Here is a 21,254-nt window from a genome sequence, read left to right on the forward strand (position 1 = left end):
TGAACAGACCCTGGATGACATACCCACACCGTTTTCTAATTAAGAAGAAATGGAGTTGTTTAGCTAAGTCGCCCAACCCGTCTTGAGAACCATGAATTAAAACACAAATTTAGTGTGTACACCACTATGATCACACCCAGTCAATAAAGGGGAGGGGGAGTTGGGATATCCCGTGCACAATCCACTGGGCATTCAAAGTTATTATCTAGTATAGTAGGACAAACACACGGACCAGATTAAAATACTAATGGCATTATGCGCATGCGTAATGTGAAATTTCCATTAATTAACTTAATTAAACATAACCTCTTACTCGTAAATGCTGATAAAATACACCATGCAAGTGTAGATACAGCGGTGACGCACGCGTACTGAGAAATCACCCATAACTCAAGAATGAAACCCTAGCTTGCAAATCCACGAGTCGTAATTCAACAAAACATGCATTTCTTACCCGTACAAGTCTTTCTGTCGTAAAAATTCACCCTGCTTCATACCCAGGTCCTCTTGCGCGCCCTTTGAATTCAATTTCTGCCCGGAAGTATGACGCGGCAGGAAAGGGGTCTGGCTACGCAAGACTAACCGACCAAAGTCAGACTGACAGCGAAGACAATTAGATACATGCTATTGGGATGGTCTCACATAATGACGTTTACACGTACGATCCTTGCCATCATTATCTAGTAGTTAGGTTATTATAAAAAATATTGCGAATTCTTTATCGTCATTCGGTAGGACTAACGCGCGCTAATGCGTTAGCACGATGTTTCACCAAGGAAGCAGCATGGTTGTTCCCTTGGTGCTTTGGGGGAAACGTCCTCCTACCCATTCAGTAACGTGTGTTCTTATTACAACTGACCAAAACACAGTAGTTACTGGCTCGTCCAATGGTCAACTTTGCTTGTGGAAATTGTTGCCGTCGCCTCACAAAGTACATAGCACTTGTTTAGTTCCGTGTGTCTGAGGATAGAAAGCGACATTTTTAGATTGTGCCAAGAAGTCTGTTGTTTGGACACGACTCAGCCGTTAGTGTTCTTACTAATTCTACAGACTCTGTCGATGGTCAGGTGATTTTCAGCGCTTCTACAAGCGGGTTTGTACAATTACAGTAACTGCATGGCAGCATGGAAAAGTTGGCGCTGATGTTTAGTTTTTGAACTTAGGGAAGTGTGCTCTTGGAATGCAGCTGATGGAGCCTGCCATAACAGAACGAAGCTTCGTGGATGCCCCATGACACTGAAGGTAATGTGTACAAGCGCGTTTGTTAGTAGAGCGCTACTTGACAGGTGGCCAAGCTTCAGTCCTGGTGCTCTTGAGTGACACCAAGAAGAAAGGCTGTGCCACTAGCACAATAAAAATAGAACAAAGCATGTATAATTTTCTGGATGGTTCAGACTTAATTAACAACGTATCGATATACCAATGTATACTAAATTTGAACTTAATCGTCTCCCACCATGTCTCTTAAAGGTGCAGGGTTATGGTCGGACTAACCCTATCCTCTCCATCTGGTCCCACATGGCTGCACCTGGACCTCGTGCGGAGGCACCCATCTGCAGAATGAACTGGTTTTTGAAGTCGGGACATTGCAACACTGGCCTGGAAGGTAGCTGATTTTTCAAGTTAATGAAGGCTTGGTCACACTCTTTGGTCTATACAACTTTTTTCAATATCACAAATCTTAGTTTCTGCCATATATGGAATGAATCGCCGATAATAGCTCACCAGGCCGAGAAATGATCTGATGTCTCTCTTGGTCTTGGGTTGAGCAATCTCCTGAATGCATTTGACCTTTCCAGGGCAGGTTGAATAGTATCTTAGCCCACCGCATAGCCAAGGTATGGTGTTTCGTTCATTCCAAGCCTACAATTAGCTGTTTGGCTGTCAGATTAGCCTCCCTCAGCAGTAACAGTACTGCTCGCAGATGTTGAAGATGTTTCTTTCAGGTTCTAGTAGAGATCACCAAATCATGCAAGCACGCCAGTGCAAACTACTCCTTTCCAACCAACAACTGATTCATCATACGCTGGAACGTGGTCGGTGCACCTCCCAGACCAAAGGGCATAGTAATGAACTAAAATAATTCCTGTGGTGTTGAGAACGTCGTCTTTGGACACGAATCTGGTGCCAGTGGTATTTGCCAATATCCTCGCGTTAGATCCAAAGATGCCTCCGAGAGTCAAGTAGATCATCAATTCTCGGCTTAAGATAAGCATCAAACCTTGCCAAAGTGCTAAGCTTTCAAAAGTCAATGCAAAATCTGTTGCTGCCGTCTTTTCTTAGGTACTAGCACTACTGAAGAAGACCACTCACTCTTTGAGGGCTGTATGACTTCCATCCGGAGCATTTTCTCCACCTCCTGTTTCACTATCTGCTGTCTTGCATGTGGTAGCCGATGGGGTTTCTGGCGTACTGGGCGAGCTTCTTCCGTATCAATGTGGTACTCGACTGTGCTCATTCTCCCTGGGTCTTCTCATAGAACATCTGAATTCATTAACAACCTCCATCAACTCGTCTCGCTGCTCACTGTGCACGTCTGGACTCAAGATTACTTTACAAGTGCTGGACACTTTGCTGTCGGCTAGTGACGGAATGGCCTCATTCAGGTCGAAATCATCATCCTGATAAGGGTCCATGTCTTGCACCTCCACTAAACCATTGGTGCTCTCCGCCTGATAGTCCCGCCGTAACATGTTCAAGTGTATACTTAGGGTTAACTCAAGACGTATACTAAGTGCTTTGTACGAAATATGAATACGCACCACTAGTTACACGGTTCTCGCTAGAGTTCTCACGGCTTCCTGCGACTTTTTCCTCATCTCTGCACTCCTCTGACACCACCTCTCAAATCGTCAAGTCGGTCTCCAGTTAGAAAGGTAGGTATTTTAGTCAACCCATTTGTCACTTGGCTGTGTTGTTTAGTTTCCCCAATTACAACTCCCCATGTGAGACTAGCCCCCCCCCCCCATAACTCAAGTGATTTGTGACAGTTACATCTAAAGGAGCAAACTGAATGGGTGTAGACTTATTTGATAGACTGGGATTTAAAATTTTAGATACTAGGACTAATGAAAGAAGTTACTAATGGTAAATGGCAAGGTGAGACAGAAATGGACCAACACTTCTCAGGGATTGGGCAAGTAGAAAAATTTCCACACCTGCCTATGCTACTACAAGATGTGACTCCAGTGAGACAGATGATGCGTCGTATACCCATTTTTGCAAACAGTTGTATCTGACGAGATCATCAAAATGTTGACAGAAGGTATTATTGAGCAGATTGATACTATCCTTTGGATGCCGAATGTGGTGATTGTACGAAAGAAGTCAGGGGATATCCAACTATGCCTTAATCTAAGACAAGTAAACATGGCTGTTATCCGATTCATTCTCTAGAAGAGTTAATATCAGAATTGAATGGGTCTACTATATTCTCCAAACTGGATTTATCTCAAGGGTATTTGCAGATTTCTCTGGATAAGAGCAGTCGGAGTATTACTACGTTCATAACTCATGATGGGGTATATCAATTTCGGCGAGTTTCCTTTGGTTTGGCATCGACTTCTAGTGTGTTGCAAAAGATTAGGAAACAAGTTTTGAGAGTGCTTGAATGAGTGACCGTATACTTAGATGACATAGTAAAGTTTTATGCTATGTTGCAACGTGCCAGTAATGCCTGCGGTTTCCTGGCAATCTAGTAAAATTCACCTTAAACCGGTATGCAGCAAAAGGTGTGGGCATACTGGTATATTTTGCTTTTTGCTTTTTGCCATTTTTATTCATTGATTAGACAAAAAATGGCATTGATTTTTAGGCTGGATAGCTTTTCTTCACATTCCTTTTTGTCAATGTGTAGATCTCACAAAACAAATCGATTTGTATAAGTTGCTCCATTATCTTCACTTTTGTAGGGAACGAGCGATGTTTCTGTGTGTGCAATGCCCACGCGCCCGCTGTCTGCTTCCTGGTGAATTAAGCTCTGCCCACTGCGAACAAATCAATGCGTTTATGGACGACTGCCACAGACACATTGAGAATTCCGAATGTGAATGTGAAGATATATGAAGATCTGCCTTCTTGCCATCAGTGGTTTTCTAAAGTAAAATGGTGACGGTAGAGTTTATTCTCCGTCAGACTTTCTAGCAGACTTCCTCATTACTACGGCTTACCCAGAGAACGCGCTTTGCTTGAGTATTTGTTTAGTCTTGTTTTTTAATTTGAGAGTGCCATCTAGCGTGTGCTACAGAGGACATTTCTATTTTCACATCCAATCTGTTACTTTCTTTTGCCACTGATAGGGTAGAAGGTTATAATTCCGGTGAATATAGGATCGTCCTCTGTTGCACACAACAGACGGCATGCTGAACATTTCTCTTCGGATATTAAAAGAACAAGGATAAACAATTACTCAAGCAAATGCGTGTTTTCTGGGTAAGCTGTAGTATTGAGGAATTCTGCTAGAAAGTCTGACAGAAAAGAGCTCTACCAACACCATTTTACTTTAGAAAGGAACCACTGATGGCAAAAGGCAGATCTTCATAATATCTTGGCATTCACATTGGACATTCTCGATATATTCATGCCAGTTGTTCGTAAATGCGTTGATTCGTTTGCAGTGGGCAGAGCTTACTTCACCAGGAAGTGGAGAGCGGGCGTGTGGGTGTTGCACATCACAGAAACATCGCTCATTCTTGCTTACGAAAGCAAAGATAACGGAGTAACTATACCGCTTGATTTGTCTTTGTAAGATCTACTCATACAAGATAAGTTCATTTTTGTTGGACTTCCCCTTTAAAGCATTATGCTTCTATTGGTGTAGGTGTGGGTTGATTTCATGTATGTTTGTATCTACGAGAGATATTTGTTTGGTGAGATGTGCTTTTGTGGTAGGTGTTTTGCATTTCAAGATCTCCAAGGAAAGAGTGGAAATTAATTTGCTCTGGGAAGTTTCCTGACATCTTCATTCTTGATTGTGAAACTTTGCAGGTATTTTATTTCACATTTATGGCGTAGGTTTAGACAGAAAAGAGATTGAAGAGTGTATAGTTCAGCTATGATTTACTTACACACAGGATACAGTTTATGGTAGAGTATAGAATGTAAGAATTTATTGCCTTAACGTGATAATGGGTGGAAGTGGTTGGTTAACGTATGGTTCAATGCTGTTGCACCATAGGACAGGTACATTCTAATTTGCATGTATGTTGTTCTTTGTGTAAGTTTTTTTTTGTATCATTATTGCTCAAGTAACTGGACATGCTGTACTTGGAGAGTTTCATTTTGGTCATTTGTTGTTGTAAAACCAGTATATTGTTAAGTTGGATCTTGTGTTGTGGTACTGTACATCATCAACATCAGTTTAGTGGCAATTTGTAATAACAGTTTTTCATCCAAGAAAAATTTTGATGTTTAATTTAGTACATTTAGGAGTCATACGAACAATACAAAAATAAAATGCATACGAAAATTTGTGGATTTACAGTATTGTACTTTGAGATAATCGATTTCAGAACAGGATATATTGAACAGGATATAACTCTGATCAAAATTCTTCATGCGAATTCTGTCCGGTTACTAATTCGTCAGAATGGGATACAACATAAATTTGCATACAACGTTAAATTAATTGATTTTATGAGAAGTCTGTCCGTGGCTGCTAATTCTGTGAATGAGATATACTTCATGAACGCATACAACAATAAATTACTTAACTAACAACTAATAACTTAATCTGCTCATGTGGAGAACGGGCCAGTGAGCTAGTAATTATATAATTGTGAGAGCGGGCAATAGCTACGGTATGTGTGCAATAACTAAACTATGTGGGCATTTGGCCGAATACTGATATTATTGCACCATCTACGAGAGCACTCATTGGGTAAGGACAATGTGCCATTATCTAAGGGCTTGTTTGTGTTCACCTGACAAGATCCTAGTATGGTTTCAGGGGCGGCGGAGCGAGTTGAAAGTTGAGGGGGCTGAAAGGGTAAACATTACAGAAAGCAGAAATTCTACAGCATAAAGTTGATAAAGTTGGGGGGGCTCTAGCCCCCCCAGCCCCCCCGGCTCCGCTGCCCCTGGGTTTAGTATGGTTTACCTAAACAATACTTAAGTAAGGGTTGTATTAGTGTTGAAGTGGTGCTACTTTGTACCATTTAGATATTCGAGATGCTTGTGCATGGTTGCCATTGTGTTCTTGCCAGTTATTCGAGATGCTTGTGCTTGCTTGCCATTACTTTTGTAGCAGTGTTGCTCTGCCCCGCGCTTAGGGTTTTGCACTTAGTGCTTCTTCATTTCTATCAGTAATGTGTACATAGCACTAAACCCGAAATATCTGCATGAAAATATATTAATGTGCACATGGCGGTAAACCATAAATACCTGTATGAAAGTATGACAGGATACATAATGTAATAAATGTGTCATGCAAGTGTGATAAAGAAATACTTGATGGTTGAATTAACTTGTATTGTATGTTTTGATAAGGTGTTAAACATTCTAAAACAAAAGTCAGATCCTGAATGGATAGAAGCATTGTGTTTTTTTACATCTACGAGAAAGAAAGGTAGAGTGCATTCATCAAAGGCATATACGGAGTCTTGTAATATGTTTCATTGTTTAGAAAATTGTGTTATTTCGTTATGTGGGAGTGGTAATTTGAAAGTATGGTCTGTTGACAATATTGAAAATGAGGTAGGAAGAGACTTTGCATTTGCTACAGCATATAAATTTGTAGATACCAGTAAGTACTACTGTAAATCAACAAAATTTTGTAAGCAGAAACTTTCGTAAGAGTCCAAATTCACTGTTTTGTAAGCAGCCAACTTTCTTAAACATTGATGAACATAGCCACTTTCTGTGCAGAACATCAACACCAAATCAACAGAATCAAGACCACAGCACCACGCATAAGTATCTGCTAAGCGGCTATGCATGTGTACGTGATGTCCTCACCAGGTGTCGACGTGTGGACATGTCAAACCACAACACCATGCACGTGTCAGTATCTGCTATTGCCTAGCTAGGTGTCAATCTGTCTGGCACGCGTGATATATGATGATTATTAGTACACTATGGTTGTTGCTAAAAACCCGAGAGTGACAAAAAGCAGTAAGCATTTAGCTTTAGTAAATCTGAGATCCCTTACAAAATTTACGAAAGTTAGATGCTTACGAATTACGAATTTTTGTTTACAGTAGTCTGATTTGTTGAATAGGTTGGTGAATTGGTGTATGATCAAAAGACAAAAAACATCGAAGAGATTCGTGCTGTTTCAATGGCCTGCAATCCATTTTCTGGTGGAAACCTTCTGCTTGTGTGTGAGGATCACTTTGTAGTGAGCTCTGAAAGCATTATTTTGATACACATGTTATGTTTCGTCAATAACTTTTTGCATCAGATATATGACATTTCTTTCGGGAAATTTCACAAAACTTGCAGTGCTTTGTGTGCTGATAAGTTTTTGCTTACAGGAGGTGATTTTATCAGTGACTCAATGGTGGTGGTGTGGACACAGGTGCTTTAGCTTGTATATGTAGCACACATGCACACCATAGTGCATTTTCCCCTGAACTTGCTTGATTATGAATGTTTTTCTGGGTTATGCAGACAGTCTCTTTTATGCACACAGTAACCAGCTAGGGCTTTTGGTAAACTTTTAATTGCTGCTCAATACGTTCTACTTTAACCCAGTTGTTGTAACGTAATTGAAACAGAGTAGTTTAGGTTGCAGTAGTAGGTAAGATTGTAATTGATGTTTTTAAGCTAAGCATCAACAGTTTTACACTACTTATTTGCATTCTACTTTAGAACAATTGTGCCTTTATTTATGAATACTCTAATCCTCCAGTGGCTCAGTTGTGCTCTATCAAGGTGAATGCTGAAGTTAATGGGAAAAGTCTGTGCTAAGGGATTTTTTATGACTTTTGTAGGACACGTCTGCTGTGTATAATTCATCAAGTTGCTATTCATTTTCATTTGCTCGAACATTGCCTTTTCAACGTTTTCTTGTGCAAGGATGCAGTTCAGGCAGGTAAGTGTAACAGCAGTAACAACAAACATGATCATTTGTAACTGTTTCCATAGTGTGACATTATGGAAATTGTGTGTTGACCAATCTGATGAACTATGTGAGACAAGTAGCAAGACTGTTTCTGGTAGGTTGCGGTACTAAGTCTAATTTGAACATTTGTAGAGTCGGTATTTTGTAACTGCAGTGTACCAGTATGCATCAGCTAGCATCAGTGATGCATGGAAAAGTGGCAAGGCACCTCATGGTCTTACTGATGGACTGGTATAAGCATTCACTGAATTTTTGAGCTTGTTTTGGTTCATAGAAGCATTTGAAATTACAGAATGCTAGCAAAGGCACCAGTTCACTAGTTACTGCTAGCTTGTACTTGGCTTCATCTGGGTACATTGTTTGTGGTCACCAAGATGGCTCTATAATACTGATGGTTGCATTGCAAGCTGCTATTTCACAACTGTTGGAGAGCTCTTCTGGCTGGAAAGGTACTTTGTTTTTTGATTAACTAATACTTTATTATGTCCATTTGCTTTATCATCTTTAGCTGAAGTTCCTCATAGGGTTTTGAAAGGACATCGAGGTGCTGTGACATGTTTGCTGTATCCTCATGCAGATGATTCTGTTCGGTATAGCGAGAAATTTCTAGTGTCTGGTAGCAAGGACTTTACTGTGCATCTTTGGGATCTCACTTCTGCTACTCTCTTGCGGACATATTCAGTTCATGGGGGAGAGATTTCTCATCTCTCTTGCTGCCCATCTGACTTTCAGGACGTTAGTGACAATCAATTTCTTGTTTAATTTGATGCTGGAAGGTTTTGTGTTTGATGAAGGTTCGTCTAAATTGTTGCATCTGTTCTGTTGCTACTGATAATTCTGTGGCTTTATTGAGTCTCAAAGACAAAAAGTGTGTTCTTCTTGCATCTTGCCACACGTTTCCAGTTGAGAAAGTCCATTGGAGACCAAAGGAAAATTTTGTTATTGTCAAATGCTCTGATGGTACTGTTTATGTTTGGCAAACAGATACAGGTATGACCTTGGTATTGTAGACGTCTTAACTTTAATATTATAGCATTTGTTATCAATGCTTGATGTTACAGGCCATTTAGATCGCTGTGAAAGTGGTTCTGCAGCAATGGATATTATGTCAGCCTCTTTAGAATACCCTTCGGCTTCTCATGCTCCATTGTCTTCATTTTCTTTGAGTGGTGTGGCTGGTAGATATCAGCAGGGCTTTGGCTGTGACATAAACCATAGAGCATGGAATGATATGGTTCTTCCTCTAAGAGTTGAAGCACTACGAACAAACTTAGCTGATTCCGTTTTTCATGTGGTGGTGTTTGACACTGAAGCCTTGATTACTATTTTGTCTTCCAGAGCAACCTCTCTGCCGTCTGGCGTTGCTCTCATATCTACTGATTCACATGCACAGTTGAAAGTTGCTACTGCTGGTAGTGGAAGCCCAAAGAAGGCTCACATAGACAAAGGGAATCCAGCTGTTGATGAATTTCGACGGTATTTAGCTGCTAGGCGAGTGATGGGATCTGCTAAGGCGGGTTCTGGATCAGTAGAACCTTCTCATAAGCAGCTGCCTTCACCTCAACAGCGAAAGCAGAAAAGGCGTGAACAGCGAAGAGCAGAGAAGATCCTATCAGGCAAAGGGACTGGTGGTGTTCGAGTACGTGAACGAGCTTTCACTTTGGGAATGGGGTCAATGGAAGGGGGCCTCATGAACTATACTCATAATGTTGCACGTTTGCTTCTGTCTTGTCTGCACGCATGGAATCTGGACAAGTCAATGGATGAGTGTTGCTGTGATGTTCTGGGTCTTGCTAAGCCAAAGGAGAAACTGTCACTTGGACTGGTCAGTGGTGATCATTTGTCACTACTACTTCCAGGCCTTCACAGAATTGGATGCAGTGATTCTGAAGACTTAACATCTATGACTGCTGATCATACAGCAGCTCTAGCCTCTGAAGGATCCTTAGTACCAGAGGGAAGATTATATGAGCACCAGTGGCAAGTGTCATCCAGTGTGACTACAAAGTTGCTATTGGTTGTTGTCTCTTTGGCGAATACACTGATGAGTTATGTTACAACAGATAGAGATGGTCAAGGTCCCAAGTCACCTCTTGTTGCCCCTGACCCACTCTCTTCAGCTCAGTGGTTTGTTTTAATTCAGAAGAGGTAACAGAGCTTTTTTGTATGATTGTGTTGATGTTGTGTTTGTAGGTCAAAGTTCATGAGTTTTTCAGATTCAAGCGATGCCAGCATCCGTGCAGGTTGGAGTCAGGTTGCAGCAATGCATTGTGTAATGCTACCAGAACAGATTGGTCCTCATTATCGTCCACCAAATCTCACAGTTTTAGCTCTTCGCTGGCAAGATTCATGCCAGGAGGTCTGTGTAGTAATTTGATTATCTTTGTTTGCTAAACCATATGCCTTAGCGTTTTTAGATTCGTGAAGCTGCCCAAGCTCTTTTGCAAGCTGAACTGAGGCGGTTGGGAAAGGATGGTCGTTCTCAGCTAACCAATGTGTGGTACCCATTTCTTCCTTGTGCATCTCGTACTGCTGTGCATGGTGTGTCTGCAACCCACACTGGATTGTTTTTGTCACCTCAGTTTGATATGCGTGGTATTAGCGGTGACTTCAGGCAGCTACAAGCAACGGCTGTAATCTTACTAGGTGTTATTGCTGCAGAGTTTGAAGGCAGTCATGGTGACAGTAAGCTAAGGAAGAGGTCTGGTAAGTGTTTACTTGGTGAAGGAGAGCTTGATTCGAAGGTTATCCAAGAGACTGCCAAATCTCTGGAGATGTTGCTGCTTGAGAGGGTGAGTGAACGCTACCCAGTGAATAGCCCAATGCGTCGGGCTATGGCTGATCTGATGGGCAGAGGTTTCATCCACTGGGCTAATCACATTGATTCTGGGGCTGTTCTATTGTTTCTTCTTGAATTGTCTTGCGATACTGGCAGTTTCTTCTCAAGTACACAGCCTGGTTTACAATCTGCTGAGATGTGTGGACCGAATGCTACTACATGCCAAATTGCACGTCATGCGCTTGGTTTGTGTGCTATGGCAAGACCTATAGTGTTCATATCTACAGTAGCTAAAGAGGTTGGCACTGTTAGCTCATCATCAAGCCAGGAAGTTAGTGGTAGTTACTCTAAAATGGATAACGCTGTAACAAAACCGAAGGGGAAAGAGACAACTACTGCACATTGGCAGGCTACAGCATGTAAGAGTATTCTTCTTCGGGCAAAGAAAACAATTATGTACGTTTTAGAAACTCTTATTGAGAAGATGCAAGACGAAGTTGTCTTTCAACTTGTAGAGGTGTTGCTGGCCTACTTGCTGCTTTGAGAAACAATGAGTACAGTATTTGTTTGTAGGTTGTTGAAATTATTGTTCACTGCTTTGAACCAGGTTACCTGAAAGTCTATGGATTGTCCAAAGCATTTCAATCGATTCAGCGGTATGTTTATACAGCTCAATACGTGTGAATAGATACGCATTACTTGCCTGCTGTAAATTATTTTTCACTTCAAATTTTGTCATAATCACACCAATTTTGCTCAGTGTCACATCAAGTTGTAACTTTGATTTCATGCATACGTACGTATGTCACTCGCACACAATAGAATTTACTGATTTGCCACAGCTGTGCACTTAGCAAATTTGATACACTTCACAGGTGAGTAGATAAAAGGTACCTGACTAAGTAAGGGTTTTCAGCTCTCTAGGGGTAATTGATCAAACTATTCCAGTTAACTGGTGCGTTTGTAAAGAGAAAGGCAGCGCATGACACGCATAAGTTGAGTTGAATGCTCTTTTAGAACTTTTTTTTGTAATTTTAGTTGTGTTCCTATTGAACGTCAATGTATTTGCATGACCTTGAGGTTGTAAATTTGATGGGGCATTGAACGATTTGATGTGACTGTAACTCAACTTGATTTGGTAAACGTAATTAAGTTTGAAATGGCTAAGTTTTTAAAGTAGAATTTATTTTAAAACGTGGAATTTCAATTTGGCGTAATGGATTGTGATATGGAATAATGTGCATTAATGAAACAGTATTCGTTTTGTTTGACACAACTTGAAGTTGGTCTGAGGAAGAGGTAGAATGTGCCGGTGTGACAGTACTTACTGTTAACCGATTCAATGCTTTACGCATAGAGTAATGACATTGTCTTCTGTATTGTAAATTCTCTATAATTTTACAGCGGAAGACTTCTTAGTTGAAGTGACACTGCGAAAGACTGTTGCAAGTGCAGCAGTGGTTAAAAAGATTGGTCAATTTATTGCTCTTGACTCTTCACCGCTCAGTGAAATATGCACAGAGCGCAAAGTGCCTAAACGTTAGTCGTATAGCCTTGAGTAGGAAGATCTTGTATTCTAGGCGTATTGCATTGCTGCATATTGATATGACCAAAAGTAACGGATTTAGGTGATTCTCAGCACGTACTCATATCATGGCGTCTTGAAACGTACTCGTTACAAATGTAAGATGGTAGCATTCATCTGCAACTGTTTTTACGCACATTGACAAGCACTTGACATTCACGTGTCCTTTGATGCTGTAGATCTCAGACAATGGTATTGGTATTCTTAGTTGTTACATGACTAAGTATACTGTATCCTCTGACTCTAATTTTGTTTGCATGATGAAATTGTTGTTTTTCATGTGCTTTGTAGTAATATTAGTGTGTTGTATGTAGTTTTAATCTGGTAAGCTATTGCCATGGACCACGGAAGCTGGCTGTTGGGTCTCGGAAAGGAGAGATATTATTGTATGAGTTGAAGGGTCCTAGAAGCCAGATCATTACTCCTCATGCATGCCCTATAACTGCCGTATCATTCTCGCCAGATGGACGATCACTAGCTACATATTCTATTGGTGACTCAAAGATTACTGTGTGGCAGGTGTGCAGTTCTAGTGTGTACTGGATTTGTCGTATTTTATAGACATATTTGGTTTCTCGTCAGGTTGCTTGGTCATTTTTAGGTTTGTCGTCTGTGCCAAAGTTGCTGATGTCTTTTCCGACGGAACCTTGCAAACCAAGAACTGCAACGCAGCTGCTGAAAACTGTCAGTTTAGTGTGGGTCAGCCAAAGGAAACTTGTACTCATAATGGACCAGAAGCAGCAGTCTTTCGTGGTCTAGTTGATGCGTTTTGAGTGTTTTGGTTCTATAAACCGTTTAGTATTGATCAATTTGACAAACGTTGTTTGTTCGTTGACACAAAAGTTGAACTAGTAATCTAATTACCCGTGCTTTCCATTGACTTTTACGCAAGTTGGCGAGACTCCATTATCCCCAACCGTCGCAGTACAACACCAGCTGCCGACTGCCGTAATTTCACCGACCGTATCTAAAGGATAGAAGCGGACGCTATACCTCCCCTCCGAAATTAACTCCTGTTGGGAAGGGTTGTGAACACTTAAATAAATAAAACCGCCAGCTGGGTGCTTCCGCCCCACCAGTCGATTCGCTCCCCCTCGCCCTAGGGCACAGTTTACAGAAGTTTCTGGAGTAGTAGGAGTTGTTAAAATTAGTACATGTAGTCACAAGACTTCACGTGCAAAACCAGCTTGGTGCATATATACTGGAGTCGCGCCCGCAAGTTTAGTAAAACCCAAGTTAACCGAAAAGCGATCGAGGGCTGCCAGTAGGGTTAGACTAGTCTCGCGTTACTAGGCCAGACCCTCTCCGCCATCATACTTCCGGTGAGAAGGTTTAGAGAGGTCCTTATCCCCACGATGATCTTGGGTGCGCCGAACAAGAATTGACTAGGCATTTTCCCAAACCCTTCCTCGCCAGAAGTATGATGGTGGAGAGGGTCTGCCTACGCGAGATTAGGGTTAACTCGAGATAACCCTGTGTGTGAAAGCGCTCAGTAACTTCATTACGAATTTGAACGGGAGCGTCAATGGCCACCATACATTAGTTTGACATTCTGCATTACAAGCAGTGCAAGTATTAAGCGGTAAGGAAGGCAAAACGCGGAGTTTAGTTGCTTGGCTGCAAACGGGTCACACGCATACCGCTACCATTACTTGTTTCGACAGACTTTTCGATTGCCTCTCGCAGGCCTTAGACTAAGTCTCGCGTAGTCAGGCTCTTTCCATCGTAAAGATGAACAAGGCTACAGGAACGGCAAACTTTCTCCGAGTCATCTACAAGGATACAGAGAAGCAATGCGTGAACACAACTCACTTTATATTTCTTCTGCTCGCGCCACTACTCTACCACATCCGGGAACATTTTTCTACCCCGGATTATGTTACTATGCAACTTGTCTCTCTAATCTACTACTACTATTCCGTCCCCCAACTATAGTCACTACTCACTACTACAAGTCCAGTCTGTACAGCGATCTGATCACTGTGTTTGATCGCCGCAGTTGTCTTTCCCAGCTGTTGTTCCGATTGGTTGATCATCCGTTGAATGGTTTCTGGTTGTGGTTGTTTATCGGTGGTGGTGCTTCTCCATCCTGTTTCTCTGACCGGTTCCTTGCTCAGCGGTTCTTACTTTGGCTTCCTGTTTTGCAGTTATAATTAAATTGGCGTATCTCTCTGCCGGATTTGATCCTGGTGCTTACGTACTGTCTTCTGGTCTGCCGATTTGCATCTAAATGACCCTGTCGCCTCCAGCATTTTGGCAGAAATCCAGGCCGCTCCCTCGTTACGATTCCGAGTATAAATGGTGTCTCCCGCTTGTAAAACTCTGTCCTGCGCTGTTCGACCACGGCCTTCCTTTTGCCTGGCCTGCCTGTCTATCACCCGTTCCTCTAACTCTGGTCTGACCAATTGCAAGTCCAGGCGAGTCTTGAGTTTCTGTCACATCAAGAGTTTGACTGAAGATATATTCCTGTGGTGATGTGTGGTGTTGTTTGGTATGCAAACAAAATACGACTAATCCGCTCTTCCAAAGTACCCACTATCATTTCCTTTCCTCCAGCCTTGAACGTCGCGACGGCACGTTCTGCCAGACCATTGGAAGCTCGATGATATGGTGCAACTTTGATATTTGGATACCATTCTGCGTCATAAACTCTGAAACACACTGCTGGTAAAACATGGCCCGTTATCGGAGACTACCGCGTCTTTGGAACCCGCGTTGAGCAAAAGGTTGTCGCAGTTTACATACCGTCACGAGCCCGTATGCCTGCCTTGTGTTGTAAACCTCAATCCACTTCGATTGTGCATCCACAATTACTAGGAAAATTGACACTAGGAAGGTTCTGCATAGTCCAAATGTACTCTTGACCATGGTTTTGGGTCACTTCCATGGGTGTAACGGCGCTGAGTGAGGGTTTCAGCGGTTCAATTGGCATATGTCACATTCTCTGACCAGCTGTTCCATCTCCAGATCTGTGTCAATGCTTGGCCACCAGACCACACCCCTTGCCAATGATTTCATTCTAGCAGTTCTAGATTGAGCCTCGACCATGAAGCTCTGTCAAGATCCGTGTGCGGCCTGCAGGCGGTATTACAACCCTGGTTCCCTAAACTAAACAGAGGCAGCCTCCACAAACAGTTCGTGATTCCTTATCTTGTATGTTCGTACATCTCCTGTTACTTTTTGTGTGGCGAGCTTTCTCTAACCCATGTTCGTACTTGAGACAGTACTGGTTCGTTGCTAGTCCACCATGCAATCTGTGTAGCTGTAACTAGAATTTTTTTCAACTGTTTCAAAACGTCAAGCATTGCCTCCGCCTGGCATGTATGGTGTTGTAGATTCGGTAGGGGTGCTTGGCTTAATGTCAACAACCTTTTTATTCCTGGTATGCCTGGTTTTAATCCTCTGACAATTTGCATGTTTCTTCCTTCTGTGAAAGGACATGCAGCTGTGCCAACACTCGCTCGATCTGGAAGAAACTTACTGTAATAGGACAGCATTCCAAAGTATGCCTTCAAATCTGACACTCCTCGCGGTATCGTTGCATCTCGAATGGTCCTCACTTTTTTCTCCGTGGGGTGTAATCCATCTTTGTCGATTCGATGTCCTAGATACGCCACAGAATTCTTTACGAACGGACACTTGTCTTGTTGTAATCTCAACCCAGTTTTCTGAGTCTCTTCAAGACTTCTCCCAAGTTTTCCAAGTGCTTAGGCTAACTCTTCCCTGCTATCAAGATATCGTCAGGGTATACCACGACGCGCGACATGCCTTTTAACAAACCATCCATGATCCGCTGAAATATGGCTGGTGCCTAAGCTATTCTAAACGGTAACCGGTGGTAACAAAACAGTCCTTTATGCGTGTTAATGGTTATCGGTTCTTAGAACTGTCTCTCCAGACGTAACTGGTGGTATGCTCGGCTGAGGTCTAGTTTGAGAATGCTACGTACCCCCTGCTAACTGTGACATATGTCCGGCAATGGGTGTTGATCAACTTCTAATATGGGATTTACCGTTGTCTTGTTATCTCCACAAATCTTTATGGTTTTATTGCACTTAACCACTGGAACGATTGGTGTGGCCCAATCTAAAAATTTTACTGGGTTAATAATACCTGCTGCTTGAAAGCTGAACATGTCTTTTTCCACTCTCTCTTTTAGTGTATACGGCACCTTTCGTGCCTAATGAAAATGTGCTGTTGCTTGTGACTGTGTGTTCAGTGTGGCTTGGATACCTTTCAGCTCTCCGAGGTCATCCTGGAAACCCTCTCTGTTCTTGTAACTGCTCCTTTAGGCTACTGTGTCTGCAGACTGAACAGTGCCTCACAATCCACCTGTATGTGTCGTAACCACCTTTACCCAGCAAACTGGGTCTGTTTCCTTCCACCACGTGTAACTCCAGCTGTTTAGGAGGAGCCTTGTCTGCCTCTTGTACCTTGGCCTTGACACTCCCCAACACTTCAATTTCTTTGCCCCATATGCTCTCAATATGGTGGCATTCTCTCTAACAAGTGGAGGAGACGGCATCCACATTGCCTTGTACGTCGTGGCACTAACTACTGTCACCGCACTGCTCTTGTGTCAATCTTCATTGTCAAAGCATCTTCCATTTATTTTCACTTGTGTCGTCAAGGGTTTGCATACATGGTATATGTTGTCAGCTCTAAGGATTCTTCTTCGTCATCTTCATGCCCGTTCCATCCGATGTGTCGTTTGCGGTTTTGACTGTGCTTTTAAAGTACGACTGGATTTCTTGCCTTGTTGTTTATCTACAGACTTGACTGAGGTGTCCTGCTTTAAATTCTTGCATGCAAAACATTTGGCTTATTTGAACCTGCATTCATTGATTCAGTAGGAGAATGCATGTTCTGACCATCCACAACGACAGCAGCTAGGTTTTGGGCATTCGTGGTTGAATTCAGTGTACAGCTGATCCGCTGCACTCTCGCTACTTATTATCTTCTGCTTGTTCTTTTCCGCCGCTTTTGTAGCGCGCGCTATTTCCAAAGCCCGCGCACGACAACTTCTTTTCTGCTAACAAAAGTCGCTGCGTGCGCTCATCGTCAATTCAAAAAACTAAACGATCACTCGTTCAGTAATCGTAAAACTCGGATAACGCGCGCAACGCTGACACAAACTCTACAACTGACGTACTCGATCATCCGTATATGTCGGGCTCTCGAATTGAATCGCAGTCTCTGTATGTGTACCATGACCGAAGGTATGGGAGGTTGGACAGAGCTGACCTCAGATCTGTGAAAGACCTTTCCCTCGCGGTTTGGCGGGAGCCGTCAAGTTGCGCGGTAACTATATTACGTGCGTGCGCTGACTGCTGACAGAAAAATGCCTTCATTCTGGACTCATCCATAATACCGTTGGCTTCGAAATAGCACAGCATTCGTTTCTCGTACTGCGACCACTCGTTGGACTCCGCATCAAAGGCGTCTAGCCTGCCGATCGAGCGCTGCTATGCAAAGACATTGGTGTGGCTGTTGATGTTCCACTCGCTTGGCTTCGTCCATCCTCTTCGCCAAATGTTGTGAACACAACTCAACTTAGATTTCTAGTGCTCGCGCCACTAATGTACCAGATTCGGTAACACTTCTCTACCCCAGATTATGTTACTATGCAACCTGTTTCCCTAATCTAATACACAATGCATTTTGGAAGGGTCACACACTGGAATTGACGGACCTCACTTTGGACGGGACAAGATGATTAGTCCAAAACTAATGTGACTGGGAACTTGTCGCACTTTGCTTCATAATCATCTGATCTGGAGCATATGGCGTTTCACTATCGGTAGCTATCCGGCTTCGTAGAGCACGAGACGTCACGTGCAATATATGATGTTAGGGTAAGTCTCGCTCCGGTAGATATCAAACAGCGAAGGGGGTTGGCTACGCTAGACTAATGTTGGGGTGTAACACCGTCTTAGATCTTAGAACACTGTGATGGTTGCTGACTACACTTAGTAGAGGTAGAGAGATTGATGACGTGGTTCGGAGGTCACGGTTTTGTCCTAGCTGTCTTAGAGTGTGTGCTTTTTTAGCTGTTTGTTGAGTAAAAATTGACAGCTACAGTGACGCGAGTACCTGGGCGTTACATTTGGGGCTTGTCCGGGAGTGACTGAAACGTTATATCGTCTCTCAAGTGGTCGACGAACAAGCAGCGAAGTTAGCAACGACAGGACGAAAAAAACAGGCAAGTGCGAGAGGTCACCGCAGTTAGAAGAGACACAAACGGCTGAGATGGAAGAGCTTAGGCGTGTGTTGTCTCGAGAAAGTGGTGCGGGAGCGCGACAAAGCAAGGACCGCCGCTGAAGAGGCCATGTCGGCAGTAGCGAGCCTATAGACGAACAGCTAGAGCGAGCCAGTTTAGACAACAAGAACCTGGCTACAGAACTAGAGCAAGCTGCTACGGTAGTTGCCGAGTTAGAGCAACCAACAACTGACACCAAGTACTGTCGTGAAACAGGAATTGTGTCCAGTACAAGAAAAGGTCGAGGCGTTGGAGAGGTCAGTCGAACGGACGGAGAAAGCTACTCGTAGTGACGTAGCAGGACCCTTCTTCAAGGGGTGCACGAGCAACCAGGTCTACCTGTTTCATCTATACCCCGTACGTGCGGTGGGTGGGTCCGTAGGAGGAGTCTAAACAGACGTCTCGGTTACCTCCAACGTTCAGAGTACGTAGCACACGTACACGTGCACAATCGGGCCGTATGGACAAAAACCTAGCTCAAAATTTGGGGTGCACTGGCCCCTTGTGCCCTATGCCGGCTACGCGCCTGGCTCGGGAGAAGCTGGATGACACAATTCGTTTACTTTCGGACGAGAATTGGCACCTCAGCAGCGAATTGTTGAGAAACGCAGAAGCAGACGCGTCTGAGCTCAACTAAGTGTCAATTTGAGGAGCCACGTACAGGCGTCACTGTTCGTCAGGCGCGTGAAGAGCCAGTTGCAGGTGCAATTGTTTTTTAATTTTGTGAAGTGCCACGTGCAAACGCGACAGTAAATTTGTTACCAGGGAACAGGATCGCTGCCCAGCAAAGGGTTACTGCGGAGAGAGACTTTCCTGGAGAGTCAAATCAAGCTATACTAGGGTCGCGGAGTGGATCTCGGGGAGTACGCTCAGCAGGTACTGAAGATGCATACGGGAGGGCATCTGGCGAGCTGTTACCTGAGTGGGCGTCTATTGCAATAGCATTTCAGTTGTCACGTTTGGAGGCTTATCGGAGTGACCAGGTAAATAATGAGGATTTTGCGCGAGACTTCGTCCGCGAAATTGAATGACATTCGACACTGGCAGGCTGGACTGGAGAAATGAGGCAGCTACAGTGTGAAGTGCGACTGAATGAAAGATCGTTACAGGCATACGAGTCGTTACCAAAGATACAGTAATTGGAAGATCTACGATTCGGCGAGGGATGCTTGGTTGCAGATTATGCAGCCGGTACGATTGACAGAACACAAGCAAGGCTGACTTCCATAGGCTGGAACAGCTGATAGAGGAGTTAATTAATTGGTTGCAGATCATGCTTGCGAGAAACAGCGGCTCTTCCACAACAGCATGGTACGGTGACTGTCACATCGATTGCAAGACTCGCGTCATGCAGTCTGCTAGCTAAAGGGAGCGTTCAAGACAGGACTACTAGACAACGTCAAGAGGTGGTTGCCACACTCTGCAGAGTCATATCAGGATGTTCCATTGCAAGCTCGTCAGATTGAAGCGGTGGATCGGGCCAGCTTAGGCAAGTCAGTTACGGAAAGCCTAGTCGCCTGAAAAATGACTAAAGCTACTAGAAGGCCTAGCTCCAACGATGGGACTGGAAACAAGAGTAAAAGGGAGAAGAACGAGACCGGGGCGACAAAAAGAAGTTCCAAATTCGATGTTTGATATCCATGGCCATGCAAAGCGAATCACTACGCGTCCGACTTCCCAGTATCAGAGGAGAACGTAACCTATGTTAGAGTTGCGAACCTATAGCCAAAATGAGGAGAGGGCAGGGAAAAAAGAGATAGTTCAATCTAAGGGACTACCACAGGCACTGCCGGAGATGGGAACTCAACCAGTAGGGGCAATCCCATCCGCCCAGTTGCTAAAGTCACCCTTGGTGATGTAGTTGTAGAGGCTTTCCTGGACACGGGGTCGGATGTCAGTATTATCGCGAAGGACGTGGTTTTTCAGATTGACCCAAAACAGAGAGAAAGGAGGCCGTTAGACGAAATTGATTGATTTCAACCAGAGGGAGATCCCAGTCTAAAATTATCTTTTATTCCGGTGGGAAGCTGGCGACAAGAGTCGCTGAAGTTCCCGTGTATATGTCCAACGAAATGCCGAAGGACAGTGTCTTCTGGGAGCTCAAGCTATCTAGGCGCTGCAGTTGTTACAACTGACTTCTTCAGTCAAATCTTAAAACCTCCGTCTAGTACTACTGGAGTGCACTTAATTACCGAATGTCGGATTTCCCCTCAAGTTGTATGCCGTTTGGGCCGGCGCGGGTCAAATTGGACGGAGAGTAGCTACGAGGTCAGTTGGCCGTATTCAAACAGAACGAAGAGGTGGAGAAGATGAATTGTATGGACATGGTTATCGAAGTGGAGAAAGGGCCGGTGTCATAGGGAATTTGGCATCCCCGGGAATTTGGTATCCCCGAGCCATATTCACTAGGGAATTTGGTATCCCTTCGGGACATTTTGCATACCCGAACCGTATATCCTAGGGAATTTAGAATCCCAGGAAATTTGGCATTTCCGAGTCGCATTTCCTAGGGAATTTGGCATGCCCGAGCGGTATTTTCTAGAGAATTTGACATCCCAATCCGTATTTT

General features: G+C 43.5%; 1 protein-coding gene across 1 annotated transcript; it reads left to right on the forward strand.

Annotated features, from left to right (window-relative positions):
- The first annotated feature begins 765 nt into the window (after nucleotides 1-765).
- On the forward strand, nucleotides 766-13,288 carry LOC134179534 (WD repeat-containing protein 7-like). Its single transcript, XM_062646456.1, has 21 exons — nucleotides 766-931; nucleotides 987-1,093; nucleotides 1,164-1,242; nucleotides 4,891-4,986; nucleotides 6,487-6,565; nucleotides 6,623-6,693; nucleotides 7,217-7,336; nucleotides 7,400-7,516; nucleotides 7,810-7,872; nucleotides 7,932-8,032; nucleotides 8,086-8,156; nucleotides 8,217-8,293; nucleotides 8,355-8,511; nucleotides 8,571-8,797; nucleotides 8,857-9,052; nucleotides 9,124-10,189; nucleotides 10,256-10,421; nucleotides 10,480-11,358; nucleotides 11,415-11,497; nucleotides 12,741-12,945; nucleotides 13,009-13,288. Exons 1-21 carry the CDS (start codon nucleotides 785-787, stop codon nucleotides 13,183-13,185), a joined length of 4,284 nt encoding a protein of 1,427 aa, XP_062502440.1. The 5' UTR covers nucleotides 766-784; the 3' UTR covers nucleotides 13,186-13,288.
- The last annotated feature ends 7,966 nt before the right edge of the window (nucleotides 13,289-21,254 follow it).

This window comes from Corticium candelabrum, chromosome 5, assembly GCF_963422355.1.
Source record: "Corticium candelabrum chromosome 5, ooCorCand1.1, whole genome shotgun sequence".
Taxonomy (NCBI): domain Eukaryota; kingdom Metazoa; phylum Porifera; class Homoscleromorpha; order Homosclerophorida; family Plakinidae; genus Corticium; species Corticium candelabrum.